This window comes from Nilaparvata lugens, chromosome X, assembly GCF_014356525.2.
Source record: "Nilaparvata lugens isolate BPH chromosome X, ASM1435652v1, whole genome shotgun sequence".
Taxonomy (NCBI): domain Eukaryota; kingdom Metazoa; phylum Arthropoda; class Insecta; order Hemiptera; family Delphacidae; genus Nilaparvata; species Nilaparvata lugens.
The window spans coordinates 86,219,640-86,233,308 of record NC_052518.1 but is presented as its reverse complement, the minus strand read 5'-3'; the positions used below and the strand labels follow the sequence as shown (position 1 = coordinate 86,233,308).

General features: G+C 32.8%; 1 protein-coding gene across 1 annotated transcript in view; it reads right to left on the bottom strand.

Annotated features, from left to right (window-relative positions):
* LOC111053877 (oxysterol-binding protein-related protein 6) overlaps positions 1-12,428 on the bottom strand; it is a 38,302-nt gene extending 25,874 nt beyond the window's left edge. The window contains exons 1-5 of the mRNA XM_022340810.2: positions 12,131-12,428; positions 9,750-9,984; positions 4,139-4,220; positions 995-1,137; positions 76-243 (exon numbers count right to left, since the gene is read on the bottom strand). Coding sequence (XP_022196502.1) covers positions 76-243; positions 995-1,137; positions 4,139-4,220; positions 9,750-9,929 — 573 coding nt within the window. The 5' untranslated portion in view covers positions 9,930-9,984; positions 12,131-12,428. The remainder of the gene's footprint in view (positions 1-75; positions 244-994; positions 1,138-4,138; positions 4,221-9,749; positions 9,985-12,130) is intronic.
* Between the last annotated feature and the right edge of the window lie 1,241 nt (positions 12,429-13,669).

Sequence of the window (13,669 nt, the reverse complement as noted above, 5' to 3'; positions counted from 1 at the left end):
AATTAATCACGGTTAAAATTTAACCGGCTTTTGTGCAACCGGCACTAAGTGTGATATAATAGTTTAATGAATTACCTTCAAGTGATAGATGAATTCCTCAGCATCAATGTCGAGTCTACGACGTTTGGTTTTGGTTGAAATAACTGATAGGCCAATGTCTACTGAACCATGCACTTTGCCTTTAGCAATGTCACCAGGACTTTTTCCATAGATTAATATTCCCTTGTCGACGACAAAGTAACGCTGTCAAAAATAACAGGTGAAAATTCATTATCGAAATTCAGAAACACTAATATAGAATAGAAAAATAGAGCCATAAAACATTAACTAATTTTTTTCAACGTATTAGAATCACTTTTTGTAAAGTTGAGAAGTTGATATTGTGGTAATTATTCATATTGAATGAAAAAGACTAAGAAATTGTCAAAAAACCACAGATTTATTGATACTTAGAAAGACCGGTTTCGGTTATTACACCATTGTCAATCTCTGATAAACTAAAACTAAATACAAGAGCAGCAGAATCTATACTAGTAGGCGAGTACTGCCTAATGGCTTAAGCCGCCATTTTGTCACACCGTTGAGTGGGAGGAGACTGTCTAGATGGGCCAATGGCAGGCATTCATGCCCTTGACCAATAGCAGTACTCGCCTACTAGTATAAATTCTGCTGCTCTTGTATTTAGTTTTAGTTTATCAGAGATTGACAATGGTGTAATAACCGAAACCGGACTTTCTATGTATCAATAAATCTGTGTTTTTTTGAAAATTTCTTAGTCTTTTTCATTCAATGTTAAAATCAATTCACTAGCATGCTTCGATTAATAAACAATGTTTTTAGAATTAAACTTTGTTGAATCATTGTCAAATAAATCCATGTTACTAGTAAAAATAGTGCACTTTTTTACATATTTATGTGTAGGACACTTGGCACCAATTTTGGTATGTTTATAGAGTTTATAAAATTAAAATAAATATTTAATAAGTCGCAATACCTTATGCCATCCTTTGAGTGGCCATTTTCGTTTCTTATGCAAGTAGCCTGTCAGAACTTCTGGCTTTTTCTCAAATCTCTGCCCGTCTTTCAAGCCTTCCAAGATTTCCCACTCAGAACCGCGACGATTTACTCGTTTTGAAGCTGAAACACAAAAAACTGGTTGTCATTTAGGAATGAATCTTAGAAAAAACACTATAAATTGATAACAAGGGAAACATATTACTACTGAGAGATAGAAAATATAGTTTTCATGATTAATAAACTCAAAACCGTATCATTTCAATCATAAAATATTTATTATAATCACATATTTCTGACAAAGATGCTTTCAAGCAGTCGTTCTTCGACTTCTCTGAGGAGGAAGTACACATTTACTCCCGTGATGCATACAACTTTTTTGCACCATCATAGCTTCAACTTTACCTTTCTTATTATCCTTTGTTTCTAGATGATCATTTCTATAATAGCTTCATTTTACTTATTAAATCAATTTTTTGTGATTTGATCGTTCGTATTCCTTACTTAAATTCAATTACATGAAATAATAAATAAAATGCAAGTATAACAACTTTGTAGTCTGTTAAATTCATTTGTGAAATCATATTTTTCACAACTTATTGTGACAATATTGCTGAACAATATTCATACGTATGATATTTTTTTATGCATCTATTATACATCATAGATTATATGTATTTTGAACTTGGTGAGACACGACAAATGGTCTGTGGTGAGTTTCTTGAAAAATTCAACACTTACAAAAATTGGTCGGTCAAACCAACTTGTTCAATCAACAAAAACATGATAAGTTTTAGAAAATAAGATCAACAGATTGCCCTGATCGTGAAAGCAGTAGCACTCCTGACCATCAATCAGAAAGTGCTGAGTTGGATTACCGCTCAAGTGAATAATTTTTTGAAATGTAGCGCTATTTTAATTTAATTCTTATTAATATTTGCAGAAATATTACGCAGAATCTCTGTTAATATTATTTTGCAATCGCAGAAGTTCTCAGGGTAGTTGACAGCAAATAGATTTGGATTTTTGTTCAACAATAAATAATGAATTCATTACTATTTCAACAAATGCAATATTTCTTTCCATTTCCAATGAGGAAGACGACCACTCTACGTAGCCCATCTAGGAATATGTTACCGTCCTTATATTTTGAACTGGAATTTGTCTCAATCAAGCTCGACGGTAAACACCCGGTTAAATAAATTGTAATATTATTATACAACAATCAGTGGTATTAAATCTTCATATTTTATAAGGAAATGTTATCTTACACAAATTATGGAAAAACAGATAAAAGTTGATCGGGTAAAACAGTGGTTAGTTAGCTGGGAATAAAATTAGAACAAACATAAATTCACATTTTAAAATAGTCGACAGATTAAGATTCAAGAATAAAAAACATAAATAGAAGTTTTCAACATAAAACTGTGAAAGAGATTTGTATAAAAAAACTCAATTCTAATAGACTTCGGATGAAAATATATTTATAGGATAATAAAGTATTTTAAGAAATGCAGAAGTCAATAAAAACATATTAACATTTCTCCTACCGCACATAGCTGCAGAAATTCTTTTGATTCAAATTAAATGGAGAGAAGCATCCGATTTGTTTTAGCATTATGAAATATTTGTGTAACACATAAATATAATTATACATCATTTTACATATTATAAAAGCTAGTTCAATAATAAAGCAATAGTGGACGACAGTGGGTGAAATTAAGCATAGCAAATGATATAAACAAATATACTAACAATGCGTAGCTTACCAGCAATGAAAATGTCTTCGAAAAGCCGAAATTTCATCGTATCACGAATTTTGAACTTTCAAAAGAAAGATATGATTATAGTTGCGATAGCAATCTTCGTAAAAACGGGTTTATGATGGATGATGAACATCTTATGTTGTTCGGTTAGCAAAGTTGGCTACTCGGGAGGAGGTGGAAAATGTTATTATCTCTACACATGTCTAATCTAATCTCGGTCATCAATGTGACGTTGAATCTATTCGTGCTCAGTAGCAACTACGATCAGTTCAATCGAATATTCTTGTGAGCTTATCAATGTCAAAAGTCATTTCCAAGCATAAAACTGAAATAAATCTTGTGCTGAATATGGAATCGGCATTTCGTAGAATACAGTCCTTGAAAAATATGAACAGAATGAATAAAGTCATTGTGGCTTCCAAGAAGTAGTTGATAAAAGCATAATGTTGGTGTGTGACCTGTGACCTGTGTGGTCACGAAACCATGGTCCTGTACCAAATAAAACTGTACTCTTTGACGATATATGTGTGTGTCTATTTCATAATGTAGGTGTTTCATTTTAGAAGGAAGAAATTTTTAAAATCTTGAAATAAGTAGCTCAAGGAGTAAACTTTGAATTAGCTGATTACTTGGTAATTGTCATAAAAAATTCACATGTGCTTGGCTTGAGAAAATACTTATTAATTTCTTGAGAAAGTTTTATAACTTTCAGTTAATTTAACACTATGAAGTGCCATGTGATCCGCAACCAACATTTTTCTCTTCTAATATATCTCGACTTCACAGAAGTAGTTGAAAGTATAACAAATTATTTCAGCTTTTCAAACAGGTTATGTAACGTATGCTTAATGTGAGGTATTGCAAAGATTTTCAAGTTGTATGAGTGTGATCTTATCTTCTCTTATTAGGCTATATTTCATGAAAAGAAATAATAGTAATTCCCGCTTGCCCTCAAGTGATTAAAAATCACTCTTGAAGTATTTTGTTTCACTAATTAATTTATATGGTCTCTCTCTATTTACTTTTAGAATTTAAGAAATTAGAGAACTGTTTTCAATACTATTATATTGTGAGGAAACTCTACCCATTTCTTATTTGTATCTGATAAATTCAGGAATAATTTTTTTTCAATATTATTATATTGTGAGCCAACTTTACTAATTTGTCATTTACATGGAGTCAATACATGTCTGTAAATTTCAAGATGGATGAAAAATATAATTTATTCTTCCCAAAAAGTGTTCCAATAAGGTACGGTATGAACTTTTTCAAGTGTTAATCGAGGTGGATGAGTTTCTCTAGTAATTGATCAATTTTGAAGGAGAGATAAAATAGTGATTGTACGATCAATCACTCACCAATCTCCTTTGAAGCCTGAATTTTTGCGACCTGCTCTTGGTTGGACTCAGCTGACAGGCTGTTGCTTTCAGCACTGCCCTCCTGAGGAAACAGAAAAAGAAAAACGCGACTATAGATAATAGACAAATCAAAAGTGTTGAAAAGTGAAAGTCGATAAAAGAAAGCAAACATTAATCAGAAAAGAAACAAAATAAAAATAGCATGTATTATTTGAAAAGCAGATGAATACAACAAAATTATTATATCAATCACTAACTATCAGTTTTGAGTTAGGTGATGATTTTATGCCAAAGAAATATTAGATGGGAAGAAAGAGAAAGCCCAGTCCAAACAAGTTGAGGAGGTAGAATAAGAATGAGGAAACAGAAAGAATACAACACAGGAAAAAACACATAATATAAACTTGAAACTAAAAATGAAATGAACAGAACGTGTGAGTGAAATAAGTGCAAGAAATGGTATATTTATTGGAAATAAAAAAGGTGGATCAAAAAAGCTGGTGCTCGAATGGAAATTGACGAAAATTTGTGCTGTACCTACTAAAGGGGTGATCTAATTTTATTGAAATATGAATCTTTATAGTAAGCATAAGTTCTGTAAGAGGAATGTATACTAAAAAGCATTAAAATACTATTTCACATGTTTGACAATGCTCCAAATTGAGATGAGATTACACATTATCAACATGAATTCTAGGATGAATATAACAATTAATTTTTAACGACAAGAGTTATTTCACAAGTTTCAAGCGAAGAGGTGGATTACATTTGTTTTGATAATGAGATCACATTCCATTATTATGCAATTATAGTTACTTTCATTATATTCTTAAAAACCATTTTAGATACGTTAACATCAAATATAATTTATTGATTTACGACAGTAATATAATGAACCGATAATTACTTATATCGTTGTCCAACTGTACAATAATAAAAATGTTCATTTGTATGATGAGAAGCTAGTGCATTCTAAGCAAACAATTTGAAAACATTTTTCAATTGATAATGTGGATTCCGTGAGCTTCAATTGTGCAGTGAACTGATGTTCATTTGTGCAGAGCATGTTCAGAAAGATGAGTGCGGATGATAATTTGTTTTCTAATAACTAGCCATTTTTCAAACACTTTGTTCAAGTTAAAATATCACTTGAGATTTTCAACAGGAGAGCATTACGAGAGAAATACACCTAAGATAAGACTATGTGATTAGAAGACCCTGTGAATAAGCCTATATTATTGCTGAAGGGTTCCTACAATGTTCCTGTTTGAATCATACATGGTTCTGCATGGGCCTACCTCAAATAAACAACATGTAGCCGGCGTCAGGAGCCTAATTCACTATCTAATAATTCAGCGAATAAATAGCATTTCGCATGTCTATTCCACATTTTACCAAGGCTTCGACGAAATAATGCAATAAACTTGTATGCATTTCATGTCACGATTGTTTACATTTCTCTAGTGAAAAGCAAAATACCATTTAATGATCTTTCACATTTTTCCATCCATACTTTATTTTATTCTTTGCTATTCATAACGTGAATAAAGTCAAATAGCTACATTATGTCGACAGTGGAAAAAGTAATCACAACAGCTCTGTTTGCAGATAAACATCACCTGATGATTATGTGATCTTCACAATAGAAATATGATATTAGAGCTCTAAATGATGGTATAGAATTTACTCAAAAGTAAGGTTAATAAACTAAGGTTAAACAAACTTAGAAACTCTATACTAAGATGAAACTTTTTGGACCTTTGATTTAGTTCATCAAACGTCCAAACTTGATAGTTCAAGTAAGTATTATTGAAATAATTCAGACTAGAATTAGAGGTAATAATATAGAAATGTGGTTTCTGGTAATTAAAGTACATATAAACAAGAAGTAGAAGCTGAGTATTGTATTAATTCAGTTACTGAATACAGTATATAATCTCAAAAGTTACAAAATAATACTAATTTCTCAAACACTTCATTTATTCCATTCTACAATCGTATAAAAATAATCAATCTATTTATTATTTTGCTGAAAATAATTTTTTATATTTTTTGCTGAAAATCATATCCATTGAAGTCATAGGCTTGTATGTGTGTTGTGAGGAATGATGATGTTCATGATGATGATTCTGTATTGATTCTTCAGAGATCAAAGGATCCATGAGCTCCTAATTTCTGGGAGGCGATTTTAAAGTTCATAATGCTGATCTAGCTGTTCTCAAGCAGTTCCCCTACCCCCCAATAATAACTGTAGTAGCCCCCCAAAAACTGGATTAGCAAGATCTATCTGAGCCACCCATCTGATCTAAACGATCAGTCACTTATCTGATCGGTTTGATATGTCTGAGTACTGGGGCAACTAATTCTTATTATTTATTTGGACTGGTAAAAACAGCAAACATCTGTAATGTTCCTACTCACTGTTACTTGCACTGTAGAAGTCTTTTGACAACAAAGAATCAGCAACACACCCATGAACATGGTAATTTTCATTTATACAAGGTGCGCCAGAGAAACTTATTTATTTGAAAAAATTCCCGCGTGGTGAATTGGTCGTGTAGAGGGACAGGAGGGGTCGCATCTGGAGGAGGAATTTCTTAAATTTATCCTCCTCAAGTAAAGAAGCCATCATGATCTGGTCCAGAGAGCAGCGGACCTTTGCAGTAGAGAGCTTCTTTTTTAATGGTCGATCACCTTCCGCGCTCGATTTGAAATTCCTCCCAACAGACTCGTTCCTGGCCATAATTCGATTCATTTCAGGAGTGTGGAAGAGTCGCTAATCCCAGAAATGGACTTCAACGAACCATCAGAACTCCAGAAAATATCGAAAGAAAGAGGCAGTCAGTTGTGCGTTCTCCCCGGCGTTCGGCTCGCAAACAGGCAGCTGCTATGGCAATTTCTGACTCCACTGTTCGACGAATTTTCTATAGACCTTCAACTTCATCCCTATAAATTGGCTGTTGTTCAAGAATTGACTGAACGCGATTTTGTTCCCCTTCAGAATGTATGTGATATGCTGATTGATAATCTGTCTGAAGACGCAGCATTTGACAAGGCTCATTTCCTCAATGCGATTTTTTATGGGGTTATTTGAAATCACTGGTTTATGCCGTCGATCGACCACGGACGATAGCACACCTCAAGAACAACATTCGCGACCCCATTGCTAACATACCGATTGATATACTGCAACGAAATTTCAAAAATCGACTATCAGTTTATGCGCAATGGGGGTCGCCATTAGTCTGATGTCATTTTCAAGACTGCATGGAAAAAAATGAGATATTGTATTCTCATATAGAAAAAAGATTGAAACAATATATAAAGTACTTTTTTTTATTGACCTTTCAAATAAGTAAGTTTCCCTGGCGCACCTTGTAGATCATCTTATTTCCTGAACTTCTGAATATCTATCATTATGTCTCCGTCTTCCTTCTTAGGTTAAACTATTTAGTTCAAGTATTTTTCAATCTTTGTTGAAAAATCAATCATGTTCCTGGGTGTGTTGCTGATTCTTTGTTGTTAAAGACTTCAACATAGCAAGGTAACCGTGAGTTCGTTCACAAATTCGTTTTGCGTTTTCCTTGATCTTGAAGAAGCCTTATGGAACAGAACTGTGCTAACTCAAGTGACCGTTTACTCTGTAACCTCTAACCCAACAAAAACTATTTCTTATATCCAAGCAATGTCTACAAACATTTTAGCATCTGACTTAATAGAGGAAAGTTTATACCTCGACTGTTCGGAACTGATCAATAATTCCGAGTTTTGAAGATTGACAGCATTTGTTTTCAATACACGAAACAAACACACAACTATTGCAAAATAGTGATGCGAAATTCCGGGCAATTCGAGATTGAAGAAATATTTCCATAATTCATAAATTACCAGGAATTAATTATTTTTATGTAAGATGACTAAAAAATGCTACATGTTCACAAGTTATACATACACAGTTATAAAATTGTTTTTTCTTTAAGGCTACTTTTAATATAAATAAAAATATAAATCTCACTACCCTTTTAAATTATTTTATCACAACATGTTTCGGACATTAATGCCATTTTCAAGTCGTGTCATGTTGTGATAAGATAATTTAAAAGGGTACTGAGATTTATATTTTTATTTACACAGTTATAAGCTATATGGAAATAATTAGAATGAATAACTTTAAAACAATGATATGTTCAAAGAATTCAGTAACTTCAAGTTTATAGAATGATGATCATTTCATGATAGCTGTAAGGAGGAATAAGTACTCATTTCCAATTATTCAATTATTGTATAAGTCTACAACTATTATCATGCTAATTATATGTCTCGAAGTTAAATCTGTTTGATATTACATGCCTGTCAGTCAGGTAACCATATTCAAGTTTGATTGAACTTCGTCTTGTGTTGCACAAGAAATTTAATAGTATAAAAATTTTGACAGTAAATAGTCTATTATTTTACATAAAAAGAAAACTACAATAATTTAAACACAAAAATTAAAAATCCAGAACAAAGTACACGGAGGCACTTTACTTTGCATGAACCAGTAAAATCCATAGTATCAAATTTCAGTATCGATACTATCTAACCAAACAATCAATTATTGATTATTTCATACATTAATTAATATCAATACGGTAAGTGATCACTGGTTTACTCAAGATAAAGAATTCTAGCTAAATTATATGCATTGATGTGTGAGCGATTTACTCTGCTTCTATGGATAAATGATTTATTGATTATTCTGTCAAATGTAACTCTTATTGATTAATTTGGACTATTTTAAATCAATTTTTAAAATTCCCCAGATTTCTTAGGCAGGAAAATATTCCCAAATCATAAGTTCCTTTCCACTGGTAATATCCCCGACCCACATCCTTCTTCCAAACTATATATTTTAATGCTCTGAAGAACATTTATTTTCCATCACCCAGTTTCTTACTCATCAAGAATTGAATTTATAAAATATTTCAGTCTGATAACGTATTTTGTTTTCGATTTATCTTGGAAGCAACAGTAGATTTTTCATAAGTATAATGCATTCTGTTACAGGTATCTAACACTAACATGAATGTTGATAGACGTTGTACGTTGTAATCCAGTTGTATCATGTTTGGATTCTGAACAGTCATATAACTTTTTTCAAGAAAAACAAACACATTTCGAAATTATCACATGATCAAAACCAAAATTATTGATGTTTACGTTTTTTTCTGTATTCTGATTGGATAAATGAGAAATAAGGTCAGCCAACTTCAAAGAAACTGTTCAAACTAAACGTTCAATTTGTTTCTGTTCAGCATACCGATTAGTGGTTTAAACGGCGTTCAAGTTTAAACGTATTCACTCTAGACGTGGTTTAAACGTTTCATGTGCATAAGTCTAAATTTTGAGTAAATAGTGGTTGAAACCATCACTAACGTTTTAACTATTAATTACTCGAAATTTAGACTTTATGAAGTGTTCAAAGTGATTTATTATCCAACATCTCGTAATGGGAAGTGAAATTAAAGTGTACAGTATTACAATAATGAAGATAAAACTCTTCTCATTTTAGAACCGATCAAAACCAACCGATAAAATCGTGTCAAAAATTAAACTTTTTAGAAACACCTACCGAATCTGAAGCATTAGCAGCGGCAGGAAGGATTTTCGAGCGGCTTTTCATTTGAGGACTGCGGCGCTTATCGATGGTGAACTGACTTTTAAGGTTGGAATGACTCGACATGTCTTGATTGTTGTTCTGGGTTGCAGCAACGGCGTTTGTAGTTGTGAGATGTCGAAGGCTAGTGGTCATTTTATGAACCACTGCATAGAATACACGAGCCACAGTGCGGCGTTGTAGTCACTCGCTGCACAAAACCAAAGAAAATAATAAATTAAACACAAAAATACAATTATTGGTCACACTTGATCAGGCCTAGACCAGACTAGACAAGACCCTATGATGTCGTACAGCTCTGTAGCTGTGTTTTCTTCCTAAACAGGGAGGCCTAAGTTAAACTTAGTTTGGTATTAATATCTAATATAACACATATATCAGGCGTAGCCTACACCTAACGTATAGAATGTACCGCTGTAATAAACGTCCTTTTAAAATATCAAGAGGAAGTAGTTTAGTAATGTTAGTCTGGTATTTTTCAATTATCTAGAATAATTTGTACCCTACAAGAGTTTATTATATAATTAGGGGTTAGAATCTTGGCCCCTTCTTTAGTTTCACCAAGCAATTGGGGTAGGAAAGCTACAACCACTACTGTATTTTATAGCCTGAGTGAATTTCTTGATAGTCAGATGACTTTTTGAAACTTTATTATGACATGTTTTATAAACCGTTGACACAGTCTATCCAGTAGCGCTGGTCAATGACTTGGAATAAAACTAAAACTTGATTGAAGTATTATCAAGTATGCATCGTTCTATGACCAAACATTCGAGAGGAATAAGACAGAAATGTGACGTTCCACGCTACGCTTAATATGAGGGGAAACAGTCGCTCTCCCCTGAATATGATCAACTAATTATCGGAGTCAGTAAGGGTCCGCCCTAAAGATATATTTAAATTTAAAAGTTGTTTTAATGAACTATAACATGCTGTTATCCTGACCAAACAGAGTGTGGTCTGTTTGACCAACAGTTTCTGCTTTGATGAGTATTATTCTTTAAGCTCTTCAGGAACTTCAGACTCAAACTATTGATAATTTGAATAACACGATCTATCCAGGAATCACCTTCCTGGTCACATGGTAGCATGGTCTTCAATACTAATGATGTACGGTACGGTAATCAATTTTAGTGTATTAAGCAAGACAAACAATAGAACCGAGAGGATTGTGACAAAAACTTGCTATAACAATGACTTCCTATTATGCAATACAAAGACACATTTCTTTCTTTATGAATATGTCACTATTACACAGATCCTATCGTGGTTAAAAACAAAATAATAACTTACATCTGGTGTATAGAGCATTTAGTATTTTAGGTCCATAATGTGTTCACCAAAACCACAAGGACACGTCAAAAATTAAAATGAAAGCTAATAGTAGCTAGTCACAACAAAAAAGTCAGTAATATTTAACATGAAATTATTAAGACATGGTCAATAAAATAACAATTAGATTATTATTGAAGTGATTGGAGTAAGTATCAAGTTAGTCTAGTCTAGGTTAATAACATGGAATCAAATTATCTTCATGACATCTCACCAGATAGGCCTACTGCTATTAGCTTTGTTTCAACACATCAATATTTGTTGACAATCAAAGTTATCTGATTTGGCAAGGTCCAAACAGACATTGAATATAACAACAGTATCTAAAGGTGCGATTCCTTAGCGACGAATCTAAGAATCTAACCGCGCTGATATTATTAGTTAGTTACTAGTCTATAATATAATACTATAGCCATCAAACGGCTAGAATCGTAGTCATCTCTAAGAATTGCACCTTGAAATTCTAGCACCTTAAAATATTGAAAAGTTTCAAATATTCATCAGTCATGTGGGCATAACAAACAGAAAGTCCAAATTTTTGCTGTGATAAAACTGATTTCTCTACACATAATAGCCTAATTTTAAAGTTAATGATCAATGAAATTAGTTAGCTCTACATGTCAAGTATTGTAGGTAAAGATTTTTGTATTAACAAGATAATTAAAGTAGATTTAAACAAGATTACATACGGATTACTAAAAGCACAAATTGCTAACTTGAAACACGCAATTTGGAAAATTGATCACCTTATCCAGAAAAAAATGAAGTATGATAGGCAAAGAAAACGCTCTGTGAGAACAAGAATTACACCACTGGACTATATTGAGCTTATTTTAACCGTGACAATAGCTAGGGAATAAAAATATACCCATAAATAAGATTCCTAGGATTACAACTAGATCCAGGCTACGCATTTTTGAAAACTTGCCGTATTTGTCATCTACTCAAAATAGTCTAACAAAGTGACTGAAACAGATTATTGTTTGTCAAAAATTGGTACTTACAGCTAGAAACTTTCGATGATTAACACAAAATTCAACATTTTAGTAGGGTAGTAGTTTAATTGCACATAAATCACTGCATGATAGACAAAATTTACTCTATGCCATCCAGGGTAGCCTAGACGACACCCTTGACAAGTCTAGAATTGCACACACACCACTCTGTATCAATCCTCATTTGCAAGACCGATTCACAAGCAACAAGCAACCAATGCACTAGCCGAGAAAATCGATGAGTCACAAACACATACTTAATTGCAAAATGATGAGATGGAATGTATATCAACTTGAAAAAGTAACAATTAAAAATACAATTATCTCCTCATAAACTTGATAAACTGATAAGGGACGCATTTAGCTTGCTAATCATCCTTAAACTAGGATATGAGACTATGAGAGAAATGTGAATGCAGAATCATGTTGATCGGTCGTGGAGAATATGAACACGATTGACAAAGAGAAAAAACAGAGAGCACAAACCTGCTTCCAAAGAGGTTAGACTGGTCGAGATAACCTTCCGCAATGCAGTATTGAACAAAATCCTTGACACAAAATAACTGACCTTGAGTTGAATTTCGATTGGTCATTGATAAAAAAACTCACCAAATAATCATATTGGAAGACTAAGAATCAGTGAAACTTGTAATTTAAATCAAATTTTCAAATTATCATGTGAAGCACGTTAATAGACTGGTTCTGAGCGCAGTACGTCTGAATGCATTATTTTTTCAAGTTGAAAGTGCTCGAATAAAGAGTAGACGTTACTGAAAAGTATAGGTGTCTACTTTAAGACAGTGTGAATATCAATATTATCTGGATCTGGATTGCTTGATTTGAAAAAATCACCTCAGAACTGAATACTTATATCAGTTGAACGATTCCTCCTTCAACAAACCCGACTTGGAACACCAAGTCACTAAAACGAACGGCTCCATTTTATTCCAGTCAAATTGTCTTTTTTCCAGGAAAGAATTGTCTAGTCAAATGGTAATTTTTGAGGAAACAGCTCCGAAAGAATTTTTGTCGTCGGATATATATGTATTTTGGGGCGCTGAATTCAAATCTGTAATTTTCTGACACGCCAGAGGACGGCTTCACACCTAAAAACCACAAAAACGCCCAAATGTTGAGACTTTTTTCAATTTTTTATGGAAACCTCGGGTTTAAAAAAAATCTTCAAAATTAAAGACAATAAGATTTAAGTTACATAATATTGAACGTTTGTGCAAGATTCTACAATTTCTGGGTTCGGAGCTAGATATATTTTTAAAAATTGGGTATTTTTCAAGGTTTTTTAAAAATCTGGAAATTGACTACCTAATTTTACTCTATACAAGTAATACAACTTTGAGTATTGCAGAGTAGGCCTAATGATGTGTGAGTAGATATCATAATATGTGAAAGTGCAATAAGTTCTGAACAATATTTCTCAGAAATTTCTATTTTTTGAATTTGGTATGGGGGGATGGAGGGGACAAGCAAAAATATAAAACCATGTCCAACAGCCAAAATACAAATTTTGTATTGTAACAATTTTCGAGC